The sequence below is a fragment of the Peromyscus californicus genome, unplaced genomic scaffold, assembly GCF_007827085.1.
Source record: "Peromyscus californicus insignis strain IS unplaced genomic scaffold, ASM782708v3 Scaffold_17__1_contigs__length_78620276, whole genome shotgun sequence".
NCBI lineage: Eukaryota > Metazoa > Chordata > Mammalia > Rodentia > Cricetidae > Peromyscus > Peromyscus californicus.
In genome coordinates this window covers 25,381,004-25,408,250 of record NW_026294469.1, presented here as the reverse complement: position 1 = coordinate 25,408,250, position 27,247 = coordinate 25,381,004, and the positions used below count along the sequence as shown (strand labels likewise).

Genomic DNA, 27,247 nt, shown 5'->3' with positions numbered 1-27,247 from the left:
ACTGAAGTTCCAGACAGCTGTGAACCTCAAGAGGGTGGCAGGAACTGAACTTGATGAAGAACAGCCAGTACATTATCTTGACTGATAAACCATCTCTCCAGGCCCAAGATTTTTTAAATTTTCAGACAGGGTCTCATGCATGCCAAGCTGGCTTGAAATTATATATGCAGCAGAGGATGATCATTCCACCTCTGTGATGGCATGTGACACCACAACCAATTCATGTAGTCCTGAGGTTCAAACCTAGGGTCCTATGCATGTTACACAAGTACTTTACCAACTGAGCTACATTCTCAGCCCCAAAGATTTCTTTTAACAATAAAGAAAAAAAACATAGGCCGTGCATGGTGTCACTTACCTTTAATCGTAGTACATAGGAGGAAGAGGCAGGAGGATCTCTTTGACTTCAAGGCCAGTCTGGTCTACACAGTGAATTCCAGACCAGCCCAGGCTGCCAAGTGAAGACCCTGCCTCTAAATGAAGGAAGGAAGGAAGGAAGGAAGGAAGGAAGGAAGGAAATGATATCATGTGTAGGTCTTTAGAGTTTCCAGTACAGCCTTCAATACAATGCTGGGGGGTATGAAGCATTTACCAGCACACAATACTTTGGGCTGGATCCTCAACACTACTTTTAAAAGCAAACAAACAAACACAAATTTGATTATAAATTGTAGAAATAATTTCAAATTAGTCAATAAGGAAACCTCCCATATAAAAGCAGAAAATAATACTCATTCCATTTCTAAAGCAGGCTTATTACTCAATACAAAGAACAAAAACGTGGGCTGGAGAAATGGCTTAGAGGTTAAGAGCACTGACTGCTCTTCCAGAGGTCCTGAGTTCAACTCCCAGCAACCACATGGTGGCTCACAACCATCTGTAATGAGATCTGGTGCCCTCTTCTGGTCATACATGCTGTATACAAAATAAATAAATAAATCTTTAAAAAAAAAAAAAAAAAAAAAAAGAACAAAAACGTTTATAAGCAAAATTTAGCCCTTAATATTCATACTAGAATCTGAGAGCAACACTGCCAATGTGACTTTATCTAGACCACCCAACCTAGCTAACTCTTGTCACAAGATAGAAATGTAAAGACTAAGCAGTTACATCAACACTCACTGGGATATCTAAGTCCTAAAGGGCCTTCAGATTTCCTAAATATGTAATTGTCTCCATGGTTTGTTTCCCTTATTAGGCACCAAACTCACCAAGAACAGCTCATTTACCAGAAAAACATTTTTAGATTCACAAAATTCATTTTTAAAAAGCGTCAAACAAGCCGGGCGGTGGTGGCGCACGCCTTTAATCCCAGCACTCGGGAGGCAGAGCCAGGCGGATCTCTGTGAGTTCGAGGCCAGCCTGGGCTACCAAGTGAGTCCCAGGAAAGGCGCAAAGCTGCACAGAGAAACCCTGTCTCGAAAAACCAAAAAAAAAAAAAAAAGCGTCAAACAAAAATTAATGGTTATAGCTGGACATGGTGGCCCACACCTTTAAATCCCAGTACTCAGGACGCAGAGAGGCAGGCAGATCTCTGACTTGAGTGCCAGCCTGAGATCCAGGACCACCGGCCTGCAGCCAGGGCTAAGCAGAGAAACCCTGTCTCGAAAAACCAAGGTCAGAGGAAACCTACATTTGTTAGGTCCCAGAGACTGAACTGAGGTAGTTACGATTGATAGCAACTCACCTGTAGAGTCATTTTACTGGCCCAGGAATTAAACTGTTCTTAATTTTGTTTCAAAAGACAAAACTCACCAAGTCTCTCAATGTTTTCAAATTCCTGTCATGTGATTTACTGAGATTCAGGGATGAAAAAATTAGTACACAAATTAAATATTAAGGACAGGTTATTGCTGAAGTTTTTATCCTTTGAATGTATCTCCCTAGTAATTAAATTCTTCATACTTTGAACAACCAATCAATCACCAATAGATTAATAAGTAAAAGCAGTTGAAAAAATCATTTTGAGCTACTATATCTATCCTGGTCCTACTATCTTCAACCAAGTCCCATAAAAGACCCTTAAAGTCCTGGTTAAAGAAGTAAGAGTCAGCTGGGCATTGTAGTATATGCCTTTGACTCAGCGTGAGACAGGCAGCAATCTGTGAGGTGGAGGCCAACCTGATCTAAACAACTAATGCCAAAATCACATACCTGTAAACTCAGCAGGCGGGAGAGGCTAAGGCAGAAAGATTCCTCAAGAGTTCAGGCCCAACCTGAGCTACCAAAGGGAAAATAGTCTCAAAAGACAAAAACAGGGCGAGGAAGATGGTTCAGTAGGTGAAAACACCTATCACCAGGCCTGATGCTCTAAGTATGATCCCTGAGACACACAAAGTGGAAGGAGAAAAGAACCAATTCCTTTTAACCTTCAAATATGTTCAAACACCCATGACCACTACCTACACAATAAATCAACAAAATGTAAGACTTGAGAAAACATAAATCAGGACAAGTTTCTGGCTAAAAAGTTAAAATAATTCTTTTTGTGGTTCTTGTTATTTTATGCTCTAGGATCAAAGTCTATGAACAAATAGATAACACAGAACAGAAATGGCAACAGGTTGGCAACAGGCTGTAATTATGAAAAGAATATCCTTTCTAATAGAAAATAGGAAAATATCAACATTTTCTAGTACTAGTGTCTTAGTATTCTACTGCTGTGAAGAGATACCAAGACCACAGCAGCTCTTATAAAGAAAGACATTTAAATGGGGCTGGTTTACAGGTTCAGAGGTTTAATATATTACTGTCATGGAGGGAAGCATGGTGGCACGCAGGCAGACATGGTGCTAGAGAAGTAGCTGAAGAGTTCTATATCCAGATCCTCAGGCAGCAGGAAGAAAGTGACACTGGACTCGACCTGGCTTGAGTCAATACCTCAAAGCCCACCCCCATGACACACTTTTTCCATCAAGGCCACACCTCCAATACTACTACTACTAGTCTATGGAAGCCATTTTTGTTCAAATCACCACAACTGCGATGTCTTTCACATCCATATTCCAGTGAAGACACTGTGGTGTATCTGAGATGGATTATACTTTTGAGAACTTGAACAATTTTCATATTATTGTTGAAGTTGAATACGTATGAGGTATGGGTACAGTGTGCATGTGCCACCGTGTATGCAGGAGTGGAGGTCAGAGGACAACTTTCCCAGTCAGTTCACTCCTTCCACCATGGGCTGGAAGGTCAAACTCAGTAAGTACTTTCTTTTACCCACTGAGCATCGTACTGGTCCTGCTCCCAAGAACCGTTCCCTGCAACAGCAGTAAGAAGACCTATTGGAATCACTATCAGGTTTCCCTCTGGAGCCTTATACTCCTAGCTCTCTTTAGGTAGAAATATGAATGAGGAGAAACAACAGTGATACAGTATTTAACCCTCATTCAGATGACAAGGGCTTTGTAAATAGTTTGAGAAATTCTTAGATGTTCCAAGTAGAAAGAACTCCAGAAATAGTTATTGGTCAAATATGGACCCATCCCATAAACATAAAATATCACTGTATTTTACAAAAACATGTTAGTTAAGGATCTCTGACGAGTTTGAAATGGAGTTTATGATATTAAAATAAAAGATGGGTTGGTTTCCCCCTGGTGTATGGTGCTGGCTGGACATTGAACCATGGCCTCAATCATACTAGACAAGTACTCTATGACTGAGCTATATACCCAGCCCTAAAAACAACCTGGACAATAACAAACAAAAAATATGACTACTTATTATGACTTTGGTTTGATGCTGTCAAATCAAATTACAGAAACTAAAAGCTACAATGTTGTATAAGAATTTAAAGGTGATTTTTACAGCTCAATAATTACTTTTTAGCACTACAGATGAAGCCTTGCAGTTAAAACAGACAGTAAGAATATTTGTTAGTTTGAAATTAAATCTTCAGAGACCTATGTCTGAACACACAGATCCCAAGAGAGCCATTTCACCAAGTTCAAAACAAAATAGATTAAATATCTTCAGCTTACTTCAAGGGGAAAAAAATAGAACATTAAAATTTGAATAAAGTAAAAGCACTGGACGCAGTAACACACATCTTTGATCCTAACGCTGAGGAGGCAGAGACAGGTGGATCTCTGTGAGTTCAAAGACTGCCTGGTCTATACAGTGAGTTCCTGACCAGCCAGGGCTACATACTGAGACAGTCTTTAAAACAAAACAAATAAACAAACGAAACAACCCTACCAAAACCAAAACACAAACAACAACTTACAAGTCTCTCTCTCCCTGCTGCTCCCCGCCCTCCCTCTGTGTGTGTGTGTGTGTGTGTGCGCGCGCGCACGCAGAGGGGAAGTGTACAGGTCAGATAGTTGTATCAGGTGTGTGCTTTGTATCATTCTCTGCCTTGTTTTGAAGCAGTCTCTCTTCCTAAACCTGTGGCTTATGTTTTCCAGTCAGAATGGCAAGCCAGTAAGCCCCAGCTATCTTGTCTCAGCATCCCACAATGATGGAGCTTATAGCTGTAGGCCCAGCCAGGTGAGACATCTGACTTGTTACATGGGTGCTGGCACTTGATCTCAGATCATCGGGTCTGCATAGTAAATGCTCCTACTGAACCACCTCTCAGCTCCCACCTTATTCATCTTGTTGTGTTTACTACTTTGCCCAAGTTGCTTGAGAGCCTTTTGTTTGTTTTTTAAGACAGGATTTCTGTGTATTACTTCTTTCTGGCTGTGCTGCAACTCACTTTGTAGACCAGACCAGGCTGGCCTCAAACACAGAGATCGTTTGAGATTCTCTTAACTTCTCAAGTGCTAGGAGTATAAACCCATGCCACCACACCAGCTTCTACCATTTTCCTCTCTTAAACAGGGTCTCACTAGCTGGGCTGTGGTAGTCACACCTTTAATCCCAGCACTTAAGAGGTAGAGGCAGGTCGCCGCTCTCTATGAGTTCGAGGCCAGCCTGGAAAGGAAAGCCTTTCTAAGAAAGGCTCCAAAGCTACACAGAGAAACTGTCTCCAAAAAAAAAGGTCAAGATGATGGCTCAGCAGTTAAGGGTGTTTGCTGCTTTCCTAGAAGACCTGAGTTCAGATCCAAACACCCAGGAATAGCTCAAATCAACCTGTAACTCCAGTTCCAACACCCTCCTCTCTGGCCTCCCCAGGCATCTGCATAGTACACACACATGCACATAAACTAAAACTTTTTAAAAAGTTTCTTAAAAAAAAATTAGCCAGCTGTGGTGGTATACTATAACCCCAATAATTGAGAGGCAGAGGCTATAGTGTGATATTCTGCGGCCCCCCAATTTTGATTTTTCAAGACAGGGTTTCTCTGTGTAGCCCTGGCTATCCTGAAACTCACTCTGTAGACCAGGCTGGCCTCGAACTCAGAGATCCCTCCACCTCTACCTCTCAAGTACTGGGCTAAAGGCGTGACTACCACAGCCCCAGTACTGTAAACAATTTAATAATTATACCTGCTTTCAGAGATATGAGCCACTAGAATATAGTCAAATACAAACAGCATATACCATGCCATCCTTAAAGAGCCAAATAGCCAGGTGTAGGTAACAGTTCTTTTACTCCAAGAAAATATCCAAAAGAAAGGATACATAGAAAGAGACCAGAGCAACCACAAAGATAATGCTAGCAGAAGAAGCTCAAACTATAATAAGATGATTGAATACACTTAAAATAGATTCTACCAGGGCATGGTGGCACATGCCTTTAAGTCTCAGCACTCGGGAGGCAGAGGCAAGCAGATCTCTGTGAGTTCAAGGCCAGTCTGGTCTACAAAGCAAGTGCCAGGGCTACAGAGAGAAACCCTATTCCCCCCCTCCCCCCAAAAAAAGAGGCTGAAGAGATGGCTCAGCAATTAAGAGCACTGGCTGCTCTTCCAGGGGTCCTGAGTTCAATTTTCAGCAAACACATGGTGGTTCACAACCACCTGTAATAAGATCTGGTGTCCTCTTCTGGCATGCAGGCAGAACAGTGTATACATGATAAATAAATAAATCTTTTAAAAGGCAAAACAAAACAGATTCTGTCATGGGAAACTAAGAGTTTAAGACTCCCCTTTCCCTATAGCAAATGACTTCTTAACACATTATAATAACAGTAAGGCTGGCTCAGCAGCTGAAGTACCTGCAGCCAAACTTGACACCAGAACTCAATATTGAGACTCACATAGTGGAAGAAAAGAACAGACTGCAAGTTGTCCTCTGACCACTATATGAAAACTGGGATGCTTAAACTGAAACACACGTATCCTTAAAAATAAAAACATATGCCGGGCGGTGGTGGCGCACGCCTTTAATCCCAGCACTCGGGAGGCAGAGCCAGGCGGATCTCTGTGAGTTCGAGGCCAACATGGTCTACAGAGTGAGATCCAGGACAGGCACCAAAGCTACATAGAGAAACCCTGTCTCAAAAAAACAACAACAAAAAAAAAACAAAAAAACAAACAAACAAATAAATAAATAAAAACATAACAAAAATAAACAAATGACCTTAAGAAATACAAGATCTCCAGAGATCTTTAACTCCACTCAGATACTTACTATCATCTCCAACAGGACCTGCTGAACACTGTGCTGGAGGATCTCGGGCCAGGTCATTCAATTCCTTAAGAAAAAACAAAGAGAAGAAATATAACTTTACATGGTTCCTAAACTTACCTGGTTAACAATGTTCTCTGCCTTACTAGAGAAGCCTTTATGATTATTCTTCAGTCAGAGGAGCAAGTAGTGATTCTTGGAAGTATTGAGTTTTTTTTTTTTTTTTTTTTTTTTGAGAGTAGGGATGACAGGGTCTCACTATGTAGCCCTGCTGGCCTTGAGAGATAGATACACCTTGCTCTGCCTCCCCAGTACTGGAATTATAAGTATGTACTACTATATCCTGCAAAGCTAGTTTTATATTTTCTTTCTTCCTTTTTAAAAAGGTATTTATTATATCTTACAAGTGTTTTGCCTGCATGTATATATGTACATCAGATGTCAGATGTTAGATCCCCTAGAATGGATGGCTTGGATGGCTGTGAGCTACCATGAGGAATTCTGGTCCTCTGGAAGAGCAACAAGTGCTCTTAATGGCTGAGCCATCTCTCCAGCCCCCAGAACTAATTTTAAATGCAAGCTAACTGTGCTGACCACCTACTCCTGCTTCATCCTCCTTAAGTACTCATGGCTAAGGCTCTTGGTTCAGTCTGATTTCTGGTCTTGAGTCTTATATACTTTTCTTATACAAATAGTTGTAAACACTTTTTTTCTAATTTCACTGTTTTTTTCTCTCCTTTAAAAAAAAAACAAGTTAAAGCTGAAACAGTGTTTTTGTTGTTTTATTTAGTGTGTGTGTGAAACAGAGGACAACTTTGAAGAATAAGTTCTCATCAACCACTTTTGTTGTTTGTGCCACACTGTACTTCTAGCTCTGTGGACCATAATAAACTTTCAGCTAATTCTGTCTCTAGCTCCCACCTCATAGAAAGGATGCCAGGATTACAGATGCATGCTACCACAAGTGGCATTTTACATGGGTTCTAGGGACCGAACTAAGGCCATCAGGCTTATAAGGCAAGCTGAGCCATGTTGTAGACCCTATTTTGTTTTTTTGAAATGGAGTCTATGTTGCTCAGATGGTATTGCTCTCCTGGGCTCCAATGGTCCTCTCATGCCAAGTGTTTTCCATGTTGGACTAGCTCTCCAAAACTGTTTTGTTTAATTAGTCCAGGCTAACCTTGAATTTATGGCAATCCTCCTGCTTCAGCCTCTGAATGCTACCACCCTAACCTATTTTAAAGAAAAAAAAAAAGTCATTATTTTTCTTTTATCTTTTCTTCCACCCTTCCTTTTAGCTTTTTGAAATGAAGTCTCATTCTGTTGTCCAGGCCTGCCTTGAAATTTGTGATCTATCTGCCCGAGAATAGAGTTCTGGAATATGTGCACACCACTATGGCCAGCTGCCCCTTCCCTTTCAAATAGCCGAGCTTGGTCTATACCACCTTACCTGGCTCTTAATTATTTGAGGAGATGGGGGAGGGCTCAATGAAGAATTTTTTTTTTTTTTTTTTTTTTGGGGGGGGAGACAGGCTCTCACTATGTAGCCTTAGCTGGCCTGGAACTTCCCCTGTAGACTAGGCTAGCCTTGAACTCACAGAGAGCCACCTACCTCTGCCTCCTCTCCTGCTAGGATTAAAGCTTTGTGCCACCATGCCCAGCTCAATGCCAATTTTTGTATCATAAAACTGTTAGAGCAAGCTCTTAAAAATCATTTAAAGGGGTGGGTGTGTGTGTGTGTGTGTGTGTATGTGAAACTACACTAGACCACCTGACAAAATACGGACATGTTTTCAGCTGATGTCTTTCCACCAGTGTGCCAACCAGAAAAATCTTTAAAAGAAAGTGGTACACTCTAGTCAGATGGGGGCAGGTATATAATTTCAGCTACTGGAAGTAAGGGCAATATCAAGGCTGCCTGAATAATAAGGAAATTCAAGGATGGTCTGGGTAATTCAGAGAAAGTAAAAAACAAAAACAAGTAAGAGCTGGGGATTCAGCTCAGTGGTAGAGTAACTGTATATCATGTCAGTCCTAGTGTCAGTCTCCAACTTCCAAAGAGAATATATGATAAAGACTGACTAGAGCACTCAAAGACTGATTTACCTATAGTACTGCTCCACAATCACATGTCAGCTCTTTAGCTATTTTAACACAAACTTGGAGCCTGGTAATGGATAGTAATATTTGAAAACCCGTAAGAAGGAAAATAGTCTATTCTTTCTCCTCAGCTTGTTTTTCATGGTTTCTTTGGCAGTGATGCAGCTCTCGCTTACAGCCTGGCACATACTGGGCAACTGTACTACAACTGTAACTACAGCCTTCAGCTTGGTTTCAGAGCTCAACAAGCAGTTAGGAAGGACTAATTTTAGGACATATTTTAAAAGTACAACAGGAGAAAAGAGTACAAATCCAACATTAAAAAGTTGTATTTGGCCGGGCGGTGGTGGCGCACGCCTTTAATCCCAGCACTCAGGAGGCAGAGGCAGGCGGATCTCTGTGAGTTCGAGGCCAGCCTGGGCTACCAAGTGAGTTCCAGGAAAGGCACAAAGCTACACAGAGAAACCCTGTCTCGAAAAACCAAAAAAAAAAAAAAAAAAAGTTGTATTTGTTTTTTTATGTGTGTGTTGTTTTGTCTGTCTGTATGTAGATAGATAGATAGATAGATAGATAGATAGATAGATAGATAGATATAGATATAGATATAGATATATGCACCATGTGTGCATTTAGTGCCTGCAGAAACCAGAAGACGGTGTTGGAGCACCTGGAACTGGAGTTATAGACAGTTATGAGCCACCATGTGGGTGCTGTGAATTGAAGCTTGCTCTGGAAGAGCAGCCAGTGTTCTTATCCACTGAGCTACCTCTCCATCCCCAAATCTAACTTTTTTTTGTCTGTGTGTGGGGTGCTTCTCAAGACAGGGTTTCTCTTTGTAGCCCTGGCTGTCCTTGAACTCAGAGATTAAAGGAACTCATCACCACCACCTGGCTTAAATCTTTAAAGTACAATAAAACACATTTAGACTGGAGCAGGGTGAGTGTTACATGTAACTTAGGCCAGCCTCAAACTTATGTAACCAAGACTGGCACTGAACTCCTGATCCTTCTGCCACAGCTTTCCAAGTACTACAGGCATATGCCACCTTATAGTCTGCTCTGTCTCCTCAAAATACTATAGTATTTTTCTATGTATTATTTTCCCTATCACTGCCTATTTTGCTACTCTGTATCTTAACTATTATTTCTTTAGCTGATGAACTAAAATTATTTTACTCTGGCTACTTGTGATGCTTTGGTAAATAACCTTGTTTTTGGTGTGTGTGTGTTTCTCTAAATAAATACTTAAATTTGGGCCAAAGCCTCCAGAAGGCCACAGGCTTAGATGCCCTACATAAGTCCTTCCTCAAAGTGCTCTGATCTTCTGCCACTGAGGTCCCAAGGTTATAATAAAGCATTTTCCAACATCCCCAAAGTAACCCTTAAAATTAATTAGAAGTACTTTGCCTTTCAAAGTGTAATTTTCTTACCAATTTAAATGTTTCACACAATAAACTGTTTGCCATTAATTAAACAGATATTTCAATTATTATAGAAGAATTTACTTGTAAATAGTCACCATTTTCTAAGTTTATAAAAAGATATTCTCTACATCTTTAAAGGCAACAGGCAAAATTAAGGTTTTCTAAATCTTCATACTCATTGATGTTCTCAACATTATGCTCTTAAGAAACTTTAAACATTGATTTACTTGGCCTCTTGAGATCAGTTTTCATACCTACATCAAGGGAGTTAGACCGAAGTAGAAATTTACAAAGTATGATATGGCCATTGGTTTAAGAATCAAATAATAGAAAATACTGTATCCTCTGTGTGTCTGTGTGCTGGTGTTGTACAACACCTGCACCAGTGTACACGGAGTCAAAAGACAACTTACAGGAGTTGCTTCAAGGATCAAACTTGGGTCATGTGCCAGATACAGTGGCCCAAACATATCTTTAATCCTAGCACTCAAGAGGTAGGGGGCAGGAGGATCTCTTGTGAGTTCCATGCTGGCCTCATCTACAAAAGCAAGTTCCAGGACTGCTGTGGGATGGTCTTCCTGTATGCTCTGAATATATGTTGCTACTATTGATTAATAATGAAGCTGTTTGGGCCTATGGTAAGGCAGGATATGGACAGGTAGGAAATCCAAGAGAGATATAGGGAGAAAAAAGGCTGAGTAGAGGAGACGCTTTGAGCTGCCAGGGGAGCAAAATGTAATAGAACAGAGGTAAAGCTACGAGACATGTGGCGATACATAGGTTAATAGAAATGGGTTAACTTAAGATGTAATAGCTAGCTAGCAATAAGCCTGAGCCATAGATCAAACAGCTTGTAATTAATATTGAGTCTCTGAGTGATTATTTATAAAAATGGCTGCTGCCCAGGCAGGACCAGGTGGGGCCAAGAAATTTTAGTCTGCACAGGAAAGTCAAAGCTACAGAGAGAAGAAACTCTGTCTCAAAAAACCAAAAATTAGCTGGTCGAGGTGGTGAACATCATTAATCCCATCTTTCAGGAGGCAGAGGCAGGTGGACCTCTGAGTTTGAGGCCAGCCTTGTCTACAGAGAGTTCCAGGACAGGCTCCAAAGCTACACAGAGAAACCCTGTCTTAAAAAAACCAAACAACTATATTATTATTGTGTACGTGAAGGGGTATGATGTGTTTGTGTGGGTACACCTGCAATAGCATACAGGTAGAAGTCTAAGAACTCAAGTCTGAGTTCTCCTTCCACTGTCACATGGGTTCCAGAGACCAAACTTGCATCTCACCAGATCTGAACGGCAAGCACCTTTACCCACTGAACCATCTCTCCAGTCTCAACAGATTTATATTTATTCTTCCAATCTAACAAAATTTTGGCCAGGAGCTAGAGAGATGGCCCAGTGGTGAGGAGTCACACTAGCTGCTCTTCCAGCACCCAGGTCCAATTCCCAGCACCCACAGAGCAGCTTACAAACATCTTTAACTCCAGATCCAACACTCTCTTCTGGTCTCCATGGACACCTCCATATACATGATGCACATACACTACACATAAACTAAAAATAAATTTTATAAGATCTTAAACAAAACAAAAAACTTTGATCAGCCGGGCGGTGGTGGCGCACGCCTTTAATCCCAGCACTCGGGAGGCAGAGCCAGGCGGATCTCTGTGAGTTCGAGGCCGGCCTGGTCTACAAAGTGAGTTCCAGGAAAGGCGCAAAGCTACACAGAGAAACCCTGTCTTGAAAAACCAAAAAAAAAAAAAAAACAAACTTTGATCAACTTCTTTCCACCCTCAGGCCCTGGAGACCCATTCTACTCTACTTAAAAGAGTTGAGTCTGAATTTTAGATTCCATATACAAGTGAGTTGGTATCATGGTCTGTCTGCACCTAGAATATTTAACTTAACAGTAAGTCTTCCAGATTCATATGTATTATTATAAATAATAGGATTTTCTTTTTAATCCTGAACAGTAGTCTAAGGTACACCTTTTCCCTTTCTCTCTCTCTTTTTTTTTTTTTTTTTTTGAGACAGGATTTCTCAGTGTAGTTTTGGAGCCTGTCCTGGATCTCGCTCTGTAGATCAGGCTGGCCTTGAACTCACCGAGATCCACCTGGCTCTACCTCCCAAGTGCTGGGATTAAAGGCGTGCACCACCACTACCAGGCCAATTTTTTTTTTTTTTTTAAACTTTATGTGCATTGGTGTGAAGGTGTCAGATCCCCTGGAACTGTAGTTACAGACAGTTGTGAACTGTCATGTGGGTGCTGGGAATTGAACCTGGGTCCTCTGGAAGAACAGCCAGTGCTCTTAACTGCTGGGCCATCTCTCCAGCCCACCATTCCCCAGTTTTTTGTTTTGTTTTGTTTTTTTAAATAAGGTTTTTACTATGTAGCCAAGGTGACTTCAAACTTGTGATCCTCCTGCCTCAGCTTCCAAAGTGTTGAGATGTGTTGAAGTATGTGGCATCATGAACAGCTCCAGAACTTTTAAATTCACTTGCTTTTAAATTTCAACCAATCTCCATCTCTGGGAATACTGTCTAGAACAGTCTTTCTATTTATTCCCACTCTCCTTTTCTACTTCCTCCACGTACCTTTAGGTTTCACTTAACTGCTGCCTTGCTAACCCCTCACTCTCTCACCATTTATTTATTGTTAAGTACTATAGAAAACCTCAAGTTGCTTTTATAACTAAGTATAGTTAACATTTTTCTGTGGTTATATAGTGTCTCTTAATCCATAACAAATAGGAAGGAATCTGATCTCTAGCTTTTTGCACACTGAAGTCCCTGGGAACTGCCCAGTAAATATCAGTTCAACATATAGAGAGATGACTCAGCAGTTAAAAGAGTACTTGTTGCTCTCGTGGGGGACCCTGGTTTAATTCCCAGCACCCACATGGCAGCTCAAACTATCTCTAACTCCAGTTCCAAGGGACCCCAATGCCATCTTCTGGCCTCTGTGGATACCAGGTACTCACACGGTACATAGATGTAGACAAAATACTTACACACTTAACTTTTTATGTGCATAAAAGTTAAATAAATAAACCATATACTTGAAATACATAGTAAGTACCCAGAGGAAGGTAATACTGTTTTTTACTGACTAATGAATGATATCCCTCTTCCCCACATGGCCTCTTGTAACCCAGGCTGCCTTTAGACTCTAGATTCTCCTATCCTCCACCTTCCAAGTACAAGGATTGCAGGTGTGTACCACCATGCCTGTCAGGTAGTACACACATTTTTAGCACAGCTAAAATGATATTTTTCAACATAACACTCAACTGGCAATAGTTTTTCCCTTCTTTCTTCTTTTGAGACAGTTTGTGGCTGGTGACCTTGAACTTACAGATACCCAACTGCCTCTGCTAATGCCCAGCCAATGTTTTCTTTTTTTTTTTTTTTCCAGAGCTGAGGACCGAACCCAGGGTCTTGCGCTTGCTAGGCAAGTACTCTACAACTGAGCTAAATCCCCAACCCTCAATGTTTTCTTTCTTGATTGCATTTTAGATATAACAAAGATAGATACATGGAAAAGCAACTATCTCATTCTCTGATACTGCAGACACAAGATCACATACCTAATAAAGTACAAATTAGAATTTTAACAATTATAGTCAAAGTAGAAAACCACTAAGTAAATGGCAAAGCTAGGTAAGAAAATCAAAGTATTTCAGAAAGACTACCTTTGAAATAAAGGAATGCAAACATTTTCCAAGAACAGAAGCTGCCAAGAACTGCTAGTTTCTGCCAATTCCTCAAGTTCACAAACAGTGGTGGCTGTACCAAGGCAAGTCTGACTCCTATGACATAGGATCTGTTAGGATCCAAAATCCCCTCTATTGTCAGTTATTGGTTATCTCTGCTCTCCAAAATGAGTGTGTCACATAGCCAAGTAGATGAGAAGAGTCCATGTTAATAGATATCAACGCCAAACATATCATTACTATCCAAGCTCCAAAGAAAACGCTGAACACTAGGAAAGAGTTTCTGTCCTGCCATTAAGTTACTATGGTCCCTTCCAATAGTTCAATCTTACTTTTAAAAGCAACTACATAGAAAACTAGAAACCTAAAATACTTATTAGTAAGGGATTACTGCCACCTTCCACAATACTAACCACCAAACCCCAAGCTTAAAAAGGGGTGAAGGGTAGTGTTACTGAATGCTAGTATTTTGATGTGTTTCTTTCTTTTCCTTTTTTTGGGGGGGGGGGGCTTTTCAAGACAGGGTTTCTCTGTGTGTAGCCCTGGCTGTCCTTGAATTCATGGGGGGGGTGGAGAAGAGAGAGGGGAGAGAAGAGAGAAGGGGTTGGGGAAATGGCTCAGTGGTTAAGAACAAGAGTTACAAGCACCCATATTTGACAGCTTTATAGCTGCCTGAAAAACCCACCCCCAGGAGACCCCACTCTTCTGGCCTTTGTGGGAATTGTATTCCCATGCGTACCACACCCACACAGCAACACACACATATTAAAAACAAAGTCGGTCATGATAGCACACGCCTTTAATCCCACCACCAAGGAGCAGAGGCAGTTGGGTCTCTTGAGAGTTTGAGACCAGCCTGGTCTGATATACAAATACAGAATATAGATATGATAGGATAAAAGAGTGGACTGTTGAACCAACTTTTAAAGAGCAACTTGTTTAAAATGTTTTACATTGGTATAGATTTTTGTTTATTGATACAAATTTAAAGTTAATTTTGTTACACTGTACATATATTTTTACTCTTGTTTAAGGTATTATGTTTGTACAGCTCGTTTGAAATTGTAATAGATAATTAAGAAATACAGATTAATAATTAGTCTTCTATGGTAGCCAAACTTATAGTCATGTTAAGTTTTCTAGGTATACATAGATATAATTCAATTAGGTAGGTAATCTTCAAACACTTCAAAGACCTACAGAATATGGCATTTAAAATGTTTTAAGAACTTTGACTTTGTGGACACTGAGACATGTCTGCTCCTGGTAGCACCAATCTACTTCAGAGAAGATAATAGGCAGTGAAGAAACTCATTATGGAGTTTGCTTTCTTTGTGGCAAAAGTTAGCCACTGGATAAAAAGTGCCCTTGCATTGACTGATGATACATGCAGGACCCATAGGAAGGTGACCACTAAACTTTTTGCAAGGCAAAATGGTCCTTCAGGTTCCTGCTTTGCAGAGGAAACTGCCAGACATTCTACAGGACACAGAGAAAGCAACTAGACTCTAGGCCTGTAGGCTGAAGATGGATGCCTCGAGACTGCAGAAAAACTTTGGGTGACTGTTCAGGCAGTCAGCTGTCTCTGTCATTCTAGATTTTTGGAATGCTATTCCTGTTAGGTAATATTATATCCTTCTGAGGTCTTTAATGTAGTTGAAGACTAGATAGTTATAATTTTCCTTGGTTATGACAAAAGATAAATTAGATATGAAACTTTAGACTCACAAATATAGAAAAGAATGTTTTCTTTGATTTTGCCAAATACAAATAGACTAGATATTGTAACTGTAATTCTTGCTTGATAACTGTTCTATTATATGTAATTTTACTATGTTAAAGTTAAAACCTTCCTTTTTGATTAGACAGAAAAGGGGAAGTGCTGTGGGATGTTTTGTATGCTGTGAATATATGTTGTTCTGATTGGTTGATAAATAAAATGCCGATTGGCCAGTAGCCAGGCAGCAAGTATAGGTGGGATAAACAGACAAGGAAAATTCTGGGAAGAGGAAGGCTGAGTCAGGAGACGCCAGCCCGCAGTCCAGGGAGCAGCATGGCACACAGGTAAACGCACGGAACACGTGGCAACATATAGATTAACAAAAATGGGCTGAATTTAAGTGTAAGAGCTAGTCAGTGGTAGGCCTGAGCTAATGGCCGAACAGTAAATTAATATAAGCCTCTGTGCGTTTACTTGGGTCTGAGCGGCTGGGGACCAGCAGGACACAGGAAAACTTTAGCTACACCAGCCTACAGATCTAGTTCCAGGACAGCCAGGATTGTTACAAAGAGAAACCCTGTCTCAAAAAAACAAAACAAGGGCTGGAGAGATGGCTCAGCGGTTAAGAGTACTGGCTGCTCTTCCAAAGGTCCTGAGTTCAATACCCAGCAACCACATGGTGGCTCACAACCATCTGTAATGAGATCTGGTGCCCTCTTCTGGCCTGCAGTCATATATGCAGGCAGAATACTATAAACATAATAAATAAATTTAAAAAAAACAAATGAAAAAATAAAATATTTTTAAAAATTTAGAAAGACAAAGCTGATCTGGTGGCTCACATTATAAGAAAGAGGATCAGGGGCTGGAAAGATGGCTCAGAGCTGCTCTTCCAGAGGTCTTGAGTTCAATTCCCACTAACCACATGGTGGCTCACAGCCATTTACAGTGGGATCTGATGCCCTCCCTCTTCTGTCATGCAGGTATACATGCAGATAGAGCACTCACACATAAATAAAAATCTTTAAAAAAGAAGAGGATTAGGAGTTCAAGGACGGCCTAAACTACATGAAAAGGGTTGGAGATATCACTTAGTATTGCCTAGTATACAAAAAGCAGTGGGTTGGATCCCCAACACGTGTGTGATGGCAAAAGACTGTGACCCCAGAAACAGGAGGACCAGAAAATGCATAACAAGTTCAATGCTTTCCTGGGCTATGTAAGACCCTACCTCAAAAAAAAAAACACAACCTAACCTTTCTTTCTCATCACTACTTCTGCTAACTCCAGCTGAGGCAAGAGTACTGCTACAAGTTCACAGTCAGCCTTAAAGAGTAAGTCTATCTCTACACACACACACACACACACACACACACACACACACACAGCTGGAGAGTTGGCTCAGCAGGTTAAGAGCACTGGGCTGCTCTTGCAGAGAACCTAGGTTCAATTACCAGCATCCATGTGGCAGCTCTCAAATCTCTGTAACCCCAGTCCTAGAGAATTCAATGCTCTTGTCTCATCTCCTTGGGCAACAGACCAAGGTACATATACATACACACAGGTAAAACTTATACACATTAAAAAAAAATTCAATTTCCACAATCTTGGCACCTGCAGAGGCCTGCTGGGAATGCAAGTATGTCTAGAAGGTTGTGGGTCAAGGCCATTTTTGCTGGCTAAACGTAAATGCTCTTCTTAAGATTGAAGAATTGCCCAATTTGGAACACAGTCTGGATTCCAATACTTTGTATGTATACAAGACAGTATATCCATACCTCCATACCAAAAAAAAAAAAAAAATCAATGCTTTAGCATAACTGTGGTTCTCTGAAGCTGGAGACTGAACCCAGGACCTCCTACATTTAAGAGAAAGCACTCTTAAAGTTGGAAGGTTGGAGAGATGGCTCAGCAGATAAGAGAATATATTGCTTTTGAGGAAGACCTGAGTTCAGTTCTCAACTCTTTAACACCCCGTGCTCATGCAATTAAAATTTTAGGACTGGGCAAGGTAGGGCATATCTTTAATCCCTGCACTCAGGAGGCACCTAGCTATATTCTCAGATCCCTGTATGAGGAAGTGTGGTATGTTTTAAGCAGTCACCTTCTTGTGTGGCAATAGATAGCTAATACATATAGGACAGTAAGTATTCCTAAGATGGGAGATAAAATGGGAGACAACTTAAATGACTGAAGCAGCTCTCAGCAATGGTTCAAAATGACAACATCCCAACAGACAGGATGTGATGAAAAGCAGCCAACTAAACAAATCATCCACCACCTAAGGTGCAGAGATACACAACACTGAGCTTGAAAGACATTCCTGTCTTAGACAAACAAATTAAACCTAATATATGGAAATATGAAAAAAGCCTAAACTAACTCAACTAAAGGAGGCACGGCCCATACTCCTCTAATTCCAGCACTTAGGAGGTACAGACATGAATTTGAGGTCATCCTCTGCTACAGAGCCAAGCCTGAGTCCAGCCCAGGTAACAAAACCCTATTTCAGGTAACAAGACCCTATTTCAGAAAAATAAAACTAGGAATTGCCATGACATCACACCAGCAGATTCCTTAGAAACAGCTGAAGAAAAATAACACTAGATTTTTACTAGATTAGGAATTTTTCTATAGGCCTGAGTTTTAGATTTTCATAAAAATTAAAAAAAATGAAAAAGCCCAAAGGCTGATAAAGCAGTTACTTTATTAAACTGTGGATATTAAATGGTGTACTGTTGTGGGCCTGGAGAGACTGGATCTGATCTAGTTCCCAGCACCCACATCAGGTGGCAGAAAACTGCCTATAACTCCAGCTCCAGTGATTCCAACATCTCTGGCCTCCTTAGGCACCTACACTCACATGCATAAACCCACAAGCAGAAAGACAGACACAAACACGTCATAATAGCCAGAGCGCGCCTTTAGTCCCAGCACTTGGGAGGTAGTGGCAGGTGGATCTCTGTGAGTTCCAGGACAGCGAGGGCTACACAGAGAAACCCTGTCTCAAAAAAAACAAACAAAAATAAAGCCCAGCATGGTGGCACACACCTTTAATCCCAGCACTCAGGAGGCAGAGACAGGATCTACTGTGAGTTCCACACCAGCCAAGGCCACATGGTGAGACTCTTATCTAAAAAACAAAACATAATAACAAAATTAGGGGCTGAAGAGATGGCTCAGGAGTTAAGAACACTAGCTGCTCTTCCAGAGGACCTAGGTTTGGTTTCCAGAACCTACATGGAGGCTCACAAATGTAAATAGTTTTAGGGGATCTGATGTCCTCTTCTGGTCTCTGGGGGCACCAGACATGCACATGGTGCATATAAATTATTAGAAGGGGGGAGCCCAGCACTAGTGGCACTCGCCTTTAATCCCAGCACTCCAGAGCTTGGCAGATCTCCATGAGTTCGAGGACAGCCTGGTCTACAGAGTGAGATCAGGACAGGCACCAAAACTACGCACCAAAACTACACAGAGAAACCCTGTCTCGAAACACCCCCCCACAAAAAAAAATTATTAAGGGGAAAGTCAGAAATGAGGTGGGCATACTGATACACACCTTTAGCTCCAGCACTCAGAAGGCAAAGAGAGGTGGGCAGATGGATGTGAGTTAAGAGGCCAGCTTGGTCTACATAGTGAGTCCCAGGCCAGCCAGGGCAACATACTGAGACCCTGCCTCAAAAACAAAACAAAACATGACTTTTATGTATTCTTAAATGGCCAACCACTTTTCACTTTTTTTTTTTAAATCGCTAGACTGCAGGATATGTGGCATTTATATCCCCATGAAGATAAAAAAGCCAAGATTCAAGAAAACTAGTAAAGCTGTCAGGTGTGGTGGTACATCCATTAAGTCCAGCACAGGTGGAAGCAGAAAAAGGAATTCAGTCAGTCTGGGTTACGGAGTTGAGTATGAGGTCAACATGGGCTACACGAAACCCTATGTACAAACACAACGAAGCAGGCTAGCATGGTGGTATATTCCAGCATTCAGAGGCAGAAGAAGGTGGATCTCTGTGAGTTCAAGACCAGGGAAAATCCTGTTTAGAAGAAACAAAATAAGTAAGGGATTTTTTTCTTTTTCCTTTCTTTCTTTCTTTTTTGGAGACAGGATCTCTCTATTAGTCCCAGCTGTCCTGGAACTTGCTATGTAGACCAAGCTGACCTCAGGCTCAAGAGATCCACCTGTCTCTGCCTCCCTCCAGAATGCTAGGATTAAAGGAATACGCCACCACACTCAGCCCCCGCCCCCCAATAAATCTTTTTTTTTCTTTTGGTTTTTTGAGACAGGGTTTCTCTGTGTAGCCCTGGCTATCCTGGAACTTGGGGACCCATCTGTCTCTGCCTCCCAAGTGCTGGGACTAAAGGTGTGTACCAACACCGCTGGCCCAAAAAAATAAATCTTAAAAAAAAAATTTTTTTTTTCAAGTAAGCTGGGCATAATGGATCATGCTTGTATCCTAGCACTTAGGGAGCTCGAGAGTTAAAGGCCAGACTGAGCTACTGAGTGACATACTGTCTAAAAATAAACAAGCAATACACAATTCAATACAGGGTTAGGGCTGTAGTTCACTGGCAAAGGGAATACCTCAAAATGCTTGATGCCCTAGGTTCAATCCCTGATACTGATCGCTCTCCAAAAGGAAAATAAAAGATTTAATTCAAATAAAAGGAAATTTTTATTTTATTATTACTATTATTATTTTGTTGCTTTTTCGAGACAGGGTTTCTTTTTAGCCCTGACTGTCCTGGAACTTACTCTGTAGACCAGGCCGGTCTTGAACAAGAGATTCGCCTGCCTCTATCTCCCAAGTGTGGGATTAAAGGTGTGTGCCACCTGGCTTCAAAGGGGAAATTTTTTTTTTTATTTTTTTTTTTTTTTGGTTTCTCTGTGTAGTTTTGGTGCCTGTCCTGGATCTCTGTGTAGACCAGGGTAGCCTTGAACTTAGCTCTGCCTAAGCTCTGCCTAGCTCTGCCTCCTGAGTGCTGAAATTAAAGGCATGGACCACCGATGCCTGGCCCAAAGGAAAATTTTAAAGTAGCTTCAGGAGGCTGGAGAAGTGGCTCAGCAGCCAAGAGCATTCATACTGGCTGTTCTTCTAGGGTTAGATTCCTAGCACTGACTATGTAACTATAACTCCAGGGGATCAGACACTATCTTCTGGCCTCCACAAGCACTGCATGCATGTGGTTTTGTACACAGATGTAAACGCAGGCGAAACACCCATAATATAAAACTATCTCAAAAAAGAAAAAAAAATTATGTGTTTTGTCTGTATGTATGTCTGCACTGTGTGTGCCTGAGACTGGAGTTACAGACAATATAAGCTGCCATGTGGGTACTGGGAATCGAACCCTGGTGTTCTGGAAGTGTAGCCAGTGCTTTTAACTCTGAGTCATTCCTCCAGCCCTTCAGCTCTAGTCTTACTAATCAAGTCACACTGTCTTATCAGATAGCAACCCTAGAGTATGTTGCAGTGCTAGTATTACAAATCTATTACATGGTATCTCACTTGACGCTCTAGACAGAACAAATGGGAGTTTATTTCCTTACGTTATAAACCATTAAAACTTTATTTGTACAGAAAAAACAAGTGTACACCTGCATTTCCAAAATGAGGGCTATAATAGTTCTGTCAGCAGCAGGCATCATTCAGGAATTCCTGTCCTGGAACTACCTAGGATATTTCAGCAGCCATCTCTCTGATTACAATATTCAGAATTGTAAGATCAAAATTACCCCTTATCACTCAGATTCACACTTAAAATGACCTTTCTCCCAATACTTCTTATTCCTCAGTAAAAGTTATGTGTGACCTACATCTTTAATCCCAGCCCTTGGGGAGGGGAGCAGAGACAGGAGGTTCTCTGTAAGTTCACAGTGAGTTCGACCTCAGCCAGGACTTCATAAGAGACCCTGTCTCAAAAAAACAAAACAAGGCTTGGAAGGTGGTGATTCAGGCCTTTAATCTCAGCACTTGGGAGGCAAAGGCAGGTGGATCTCTGTGAGTTCCAGGACAGAGAAACTCTATCTCAAAAAAACAAAACAAAATACACACTGAAGAGACTTTACTGTTGTGGATAGGCATGAACCAAGCATGCACTAAGAATGTGTTCCAGGATTTGGCTATGCCAACAGTTGTTTTATTTTTTTAAAAATGGGTTCTTAATGTTTCCCACATTGATCCTGGACTCCTGGACTCAAGCATTTCTCCTGCCTCAGTCTCTCAACTTAGCTGGGACTATGCCCATCTAAGAATCTTTGTCTAATGAGGGGAGGAGACTTTCCAAAAAACTTTATCATAAAGTTTATCTTTTGGAATAAGCTATGCCTGCTTTCCAAGGCAGTAATCCAACCACATATGCTAGTACTCAGTATTCCACAGGCATATTTGCTCATTTGTTCATCATTCTGCACAAAATTACTCAACCCTTACCTCTAATAATATTAATGTAACACATAGCATATATTTCTAGCACAGTATCATTTTTATTTTCTGAAATACTGAAGAGTAAGCAGAGTAGCAAACATTTTATCCTGAATTATTCCTGTATGGTCAATACTATTTTTTAAGTAATATTTTTAAATTTAGTAATATTAGAACTCGCAATAGTACTACCCACCCAGCAGAGGCAGGCAGATTTCTGTTAAATTCCAGGCCAGTCTGGTCTACATAGCAAGTTCCGGACCAGTCAAAGCTGTATAGTAACCTCTATACACAGACAGACACACAGACACACACAGACACACACACACAGACACACAGACACACACAGACACACACACACAGACACACACACAGACACACACACACACACACACACACACACACACACACACACACGGAGGGTTATCTATCTGCCAATACTACCCACAGACCTTGGTAATAGCAACATTTAAAGGGAGATAGGTAGCAGCTGCCCTATTTTCTAGATCCCTCATTCTCCTTGATCACTTTAGTTGTCTGACCTTGAGTTCAAAACCTTTTTGAGAACTTTGTTTTGTCTCTTTGAGGTCTTAGAGCTTGCCTTAAATACAGATCAATGATGGCATTACTTTGTTTCAAAACTGTAACTATCAAGACACTATTAAAATATGCAAGGCATTATTGGGTTTAAAAGTATCCTAGCTTGCTCATTTATTAAGAAAGAATCTTCTATATCCCAGACTGGCCTCAAATTTAACATGTAGCTGAGGACGACCTTGAACTCCTGATCCTCCTGTCACCACCTTCAGTTCTGGGATTACAGAAGTACCCCACAAGGTGCTAGGGATCCAAACAGGGTTTGCAAACTAGTCAAGCACTCTACCTATTGAGCTTCACCCCCAGGTCTAGCATCTTTTCTTTTGTCAGTCTTCAACTCCCAGAGAAACCAAGATATTTAGCCTGTTACCCTTCTCAAAAACAGAAAAATTAAGCCTGTACGTCAACAAGGGCACCTGCATCTTTACAAATGAAGGTAAAAGGAAAAACAGGAAGTCAAAAAGGTCTTTGATCAGCCAAAGAGACCATACAGTTCACAGAACACATGAAGCCCTCTTCACTCAGAGCCTACTGGTTCTTATTTTAGACACAATTTTAATAAGCTCCGTGATCTGGTTTCTTAGCCCACAACAGATGAGATGCAGCCAACTGGAAAAGGGCTGGGGGTGGTGCTAGATGAGGCAGACAGGCACTCAAAGCATCAAAACCCAAGCTAAAGACCTATAAAATCAGCAGAAACCTAAAACACAGAAGGCCATTTGGTGCATACAGACAGACACAGACACACACACACACACACACACACACACACACACACACACACACACACACGATTCAAATCCCTGCCAGAACCATACTGTTCATAATGTGTTTCTGTGGCAATTTTGCCTAAAAAGTGGCTCAGGAATCTCTAAGATATACATCAAAATAATACCCATCAAAAGCTTTTTCCAGGGCTTGGGGTTTATAGCTCAGTGAAAATAAAAAGTGCTGTAAATCTGACCGAAACAGACTATGCATGTATGAAATTCAAAGAATAAAAAATATGTATTTTCTAAAAGTGCCAAATTCAGACAAAAATCTACTTATCAAAGAAGATACTGAATTTTTAAAGATGACTCTTGTCAAATGTGGTAAAATTTTAAGAATTCTATTAGAACCAGATAAAACACTTCATGACATCTGAAGCTGAAGGGGTACTTAAGTAAGAGCTCTTTTCAGAGATGGACAACAGGAATGGCTCAACACCAAGACTGATTATACAGACCAGGCAAGACTTCTAGGGATTCCAGTTCAGATGCGTTGGATTGAGGGTAAGACAGGAATGGTTTTATCTGTATCCATTAAGCCTATCATTTAAAGTAAACTATATCACACACACACACACACACACACACACACACACAGTTTGAAAACCTACTTCTGCTTTTGTTTTCACAATAATTTTGATGAAAATAAGAGAGTTTTTCTAGTCTTTGGCAGTCTAAGAGAAGTGAAGCCATACTTGACCTCAATTAAAGTTATAAAATGGGGATGGAGGGATACATATATAAAAAAGTTCAAGCTACTGAACTAAGAATGCAGCTAAGGTGGCAGAGTGTTTCTTGCCTAATATGTAAGAAACTCTGGGTTTGAGTTCAGGGCCACTTAAAACTTGACAGGGTGGCACTTGCTTACAATTCTAGTATTTAGGAGGTAGGGGGCTAAGGAACACAAATTCAAGGTCATGCCCCCCATACATAGTTTCAGGCCAGTTTGGCATACAACCAACCCTGTATCAGGAAAACAGCTGGGGGCTAGAGACAGCTGAGCTATTAAGAGCATTTTTGCTCTTGCTGAGGACCTAGGCTGGATTCCCAGCTCCTGAATGGTGGCTCACAAACACCTGTAACACCAGTTCCAGGTGATCCAACAGGCATATACAGTGAGCACATACATACATGAAAACAAAACATTCATAAAGTAAAATACATCTTTTAAAAAGTATTAAAAAAACAAACAGCTGGGGGTTGGTGGCGCACGCCTTTAAGCCCAGCACTTAGGAGGTAGAGGCAGAGAAACCCTGTCTCAAAGAACAAAAGGTCAGATTCTTAGGACCCATGGAAAGGTGAAAGGACAGACTCCACAAAGTTATCCTCTAATTTGAGTGAGGGCTGTGGTGTACATACACACACACACACACACACACACACACACACACACACACACACACACGCGTGTCAAATGAACATTTCTAAACCTTTTTAAAGATTTATAAGATTATAAGAACTGGCAATATACTTCAATGGTAGAGTGTTTGCCTTAGCATACTTAAGATCCTGGATTCAATCCCTAGTACTGTATAAAAAGACTTAGTGAAGGCAGGTGTGGTGGTATATGCCTGAATCCCAGTACTTGGGATCAATCCCAGCCTGAACTACACAGTGACAGCCTATCTCAAAAAACAGCAACAGAAACGATATTGCTGGGGGCAAACATTATTCTAAGATTTAAATGAATGTTTTGAGTCAGTGTTATCTCCCTCTCTGAATAAGTCTCTATGGCACAGATATTAATACAAACACTAAAAGCTATTAACTCGCTGGTTTAATATCAGCACACTGAAGGCAGAGGCAGATGGATCTTGGAGTTTGAGGTCAGCCTGGTCTACACCATAGTAAGTTGCAAGCAACAGAGCTAGAAGACCCTACCTTAAAAAAAAATTAAAATAAGCCAGACGGTGGTGGCGCACGCCTTTAATCCCAGCACTCGGGAGGCAGAGCCAGGCGGATCTCTGTGAGTTCGAGGCCAGCCTGGTCTACAGAGTGAGATCCAGGACAGGCACCAAAACTACACAGAGAAACCCTGTCTTGAGGAAAAATAAATAAATAAATATTTAAGTATCTCTGTAAATTATCACACATCAAACTCACTTTCTCTCCCAGCTTTAGGGGACAATCTTATATAGGTATAACTCAAACAGCATTTCAAATTGATAGCTTCCCATTAGACTTTGGAAGACTGCTAAAGTCTTACAATTAGAAACAAGCTGGGCAGCGGTGGCGCTTACCTTTAATCCCAGCACTCAGGAGGCAGGTGGACCTCTGTGATTTCGAGGCCAGCTTGGTCTACAAAGAAGAGTTCCAGGACAACCTGGGCTATTACACAGAGAAACCCTGGGGGGGTGGGGGGGGGAAAGAGACACGACCAACAACAACAAAAAAGAAATACATACACATTACCTGGATGTTTATCCCTTACATGGTTTTTCAAGAGATCTTTACCTAAAGTTCATACTTCTTTTAACAAAGACCCTGCTTCATTTTAGTACAAGACTTACTGCTAAAGCCTATCCTTTGATTTCTTAAAATCAAAGAAAACAAAAGTTAGTAAGGTGCTAATTCGCAGTAGGGAATGGAATTAATTCCACATTCCAAGTCTTAAGGAATAAAATGAGGACCAACTGCTGAACTGTGGTGTTCCATCTTTCAATCTGCATTTGACTTCGTTCTCCACTCTTCTTCGTAGCTCCATTCCATCAGCCCTTAGAGGTAATCCCAGGTCCTACCACTTACTAAGAAGGTAAAGACTTACTATGGCCCATCTGAGGAGCCAAATAAAACACCAAACAAAACTCATAGTGGATGACTTCTTACGTCCAAGGAAAAAATAGTAGTGACTCTAAGAGGTTAATATTAGGGAGAAAAAAAAAAAAACAACCCTAAAGTTTAAGCTAAGCCTATGCTCTTCTTATAGTGTCAAATCTTATCAATAACTAAATGGATAACCTTTCACTTAAAAGAACTAAGAAATTATTTCTCACCAAAAATTGGGTAAAATCCCTTCCAAATTAGGAGTCTTGACGAATATATCATCTAATTGTAGCGTTAAAATCATTTTGGGATAAGTCTGTGAAAGGCGGTTTTCAACGTTCGGTTTTCTGAACTGACTGGCTTCTACCCTACCAGGTAAACACAGTTTTGTTCCACTAGATCCAATCCTGCAAAACGGGAGGGTTAATTTCCGACGACATACGGCAACCCCCAGGAATAAAACGCTTCTCCACTGAATCCCCTCCTTCCCCCGGAGTTGCATTTTCTTCCCTCTGACTGTCGACTCCACTTTCTACACCAGTAAGGCGGCCTTAAGTGCCCACGAGTTCAGTGAGCTCAATCAAGAAACCAGTCGTGGATCGGGCAAACGGGCCCCCTTGGCCGGCCTGTCTCGGTCCTCGAGCTCAGGCAGCTCAGTGACGGGCGCCAGAGTAGGGGGACAGAGATGGGACAAGCAGCCCTAGCGACCTCAGATCACAGGGGCCGCCCAACGCCCCGGCCGCTCCCCCCCCCCACCGCCCCTCCCCGCGCCGTCCCAAGTCCCCTTCGCGGCCGGACAATAGCCCTAGAGAGCAGCGAGTCCCGGGCTGGAAGGCGGCCTGGAAAGGCGTCGGGGAGGGAGACCGCGAGGACCAGAGCAACTTCGGCCTAAGCAAGGTCCCCCCCGCGCTCCGGCCTTCGCGGGCGCCATCTCTGGGAGTGGGGTGTGAAGGCCGCCCCGTGGGGCCCGGCGCCGGCAGCGGGAACCAGACGCCGCCGCGAGCCCAGGGGAGGCGACCGCGGGCAGTGCAGGCCGCAGCCCACTCAGCGGGCTCGCCCCGCGGCCCATTCCCACAGCAACGCCGCGGCCGCTTACCTTGTGGATTCTCTTCAGAGCCATGGTGGGAAACGGTGGCGACGGGCCCCCGGGGCGGGGACGGGGACGGGGGAGGGACGGGGAAAGGGGCGAGGGGGGGGCCTGAGA

General features: G+C 41.7%; 1 protein-coding gene across 2 annotated transcripts in view; it reads right to left on the bottom strand.

The window, feature by feature from the left end:
* Positions 1-27,247, bottom strand: part of Ube2d2 (ubiquitin conjugating enzyme E2 D2) — a 38,440-nt gene extending 11,193 nt beyond the window's left edge. Inside the window, exons 1-2 of one of the 2 annotated variants that reach the window (XM_052741893.1) lie at positions 27,140-27,247; positions 6,523-6,586 (exon numbers count right to left, since the gene is read on the bottom strand). In XM_052741893.1, coding sequence (XP_052597853.1) covers positions 6,523-6,586; positions 27,140-27,163 — 88 coding nt within the window. In that variant the 5' untranslated portion in view covers positions 27,164-27,247. Of the gene's footprint in view, positions 1-6,522; positions 6,587-18,533; positions 18,553-27,139 lie in introns of those variants that run through there. The other variant, XM_052741894.1, reaches the window with a different exon arrangement.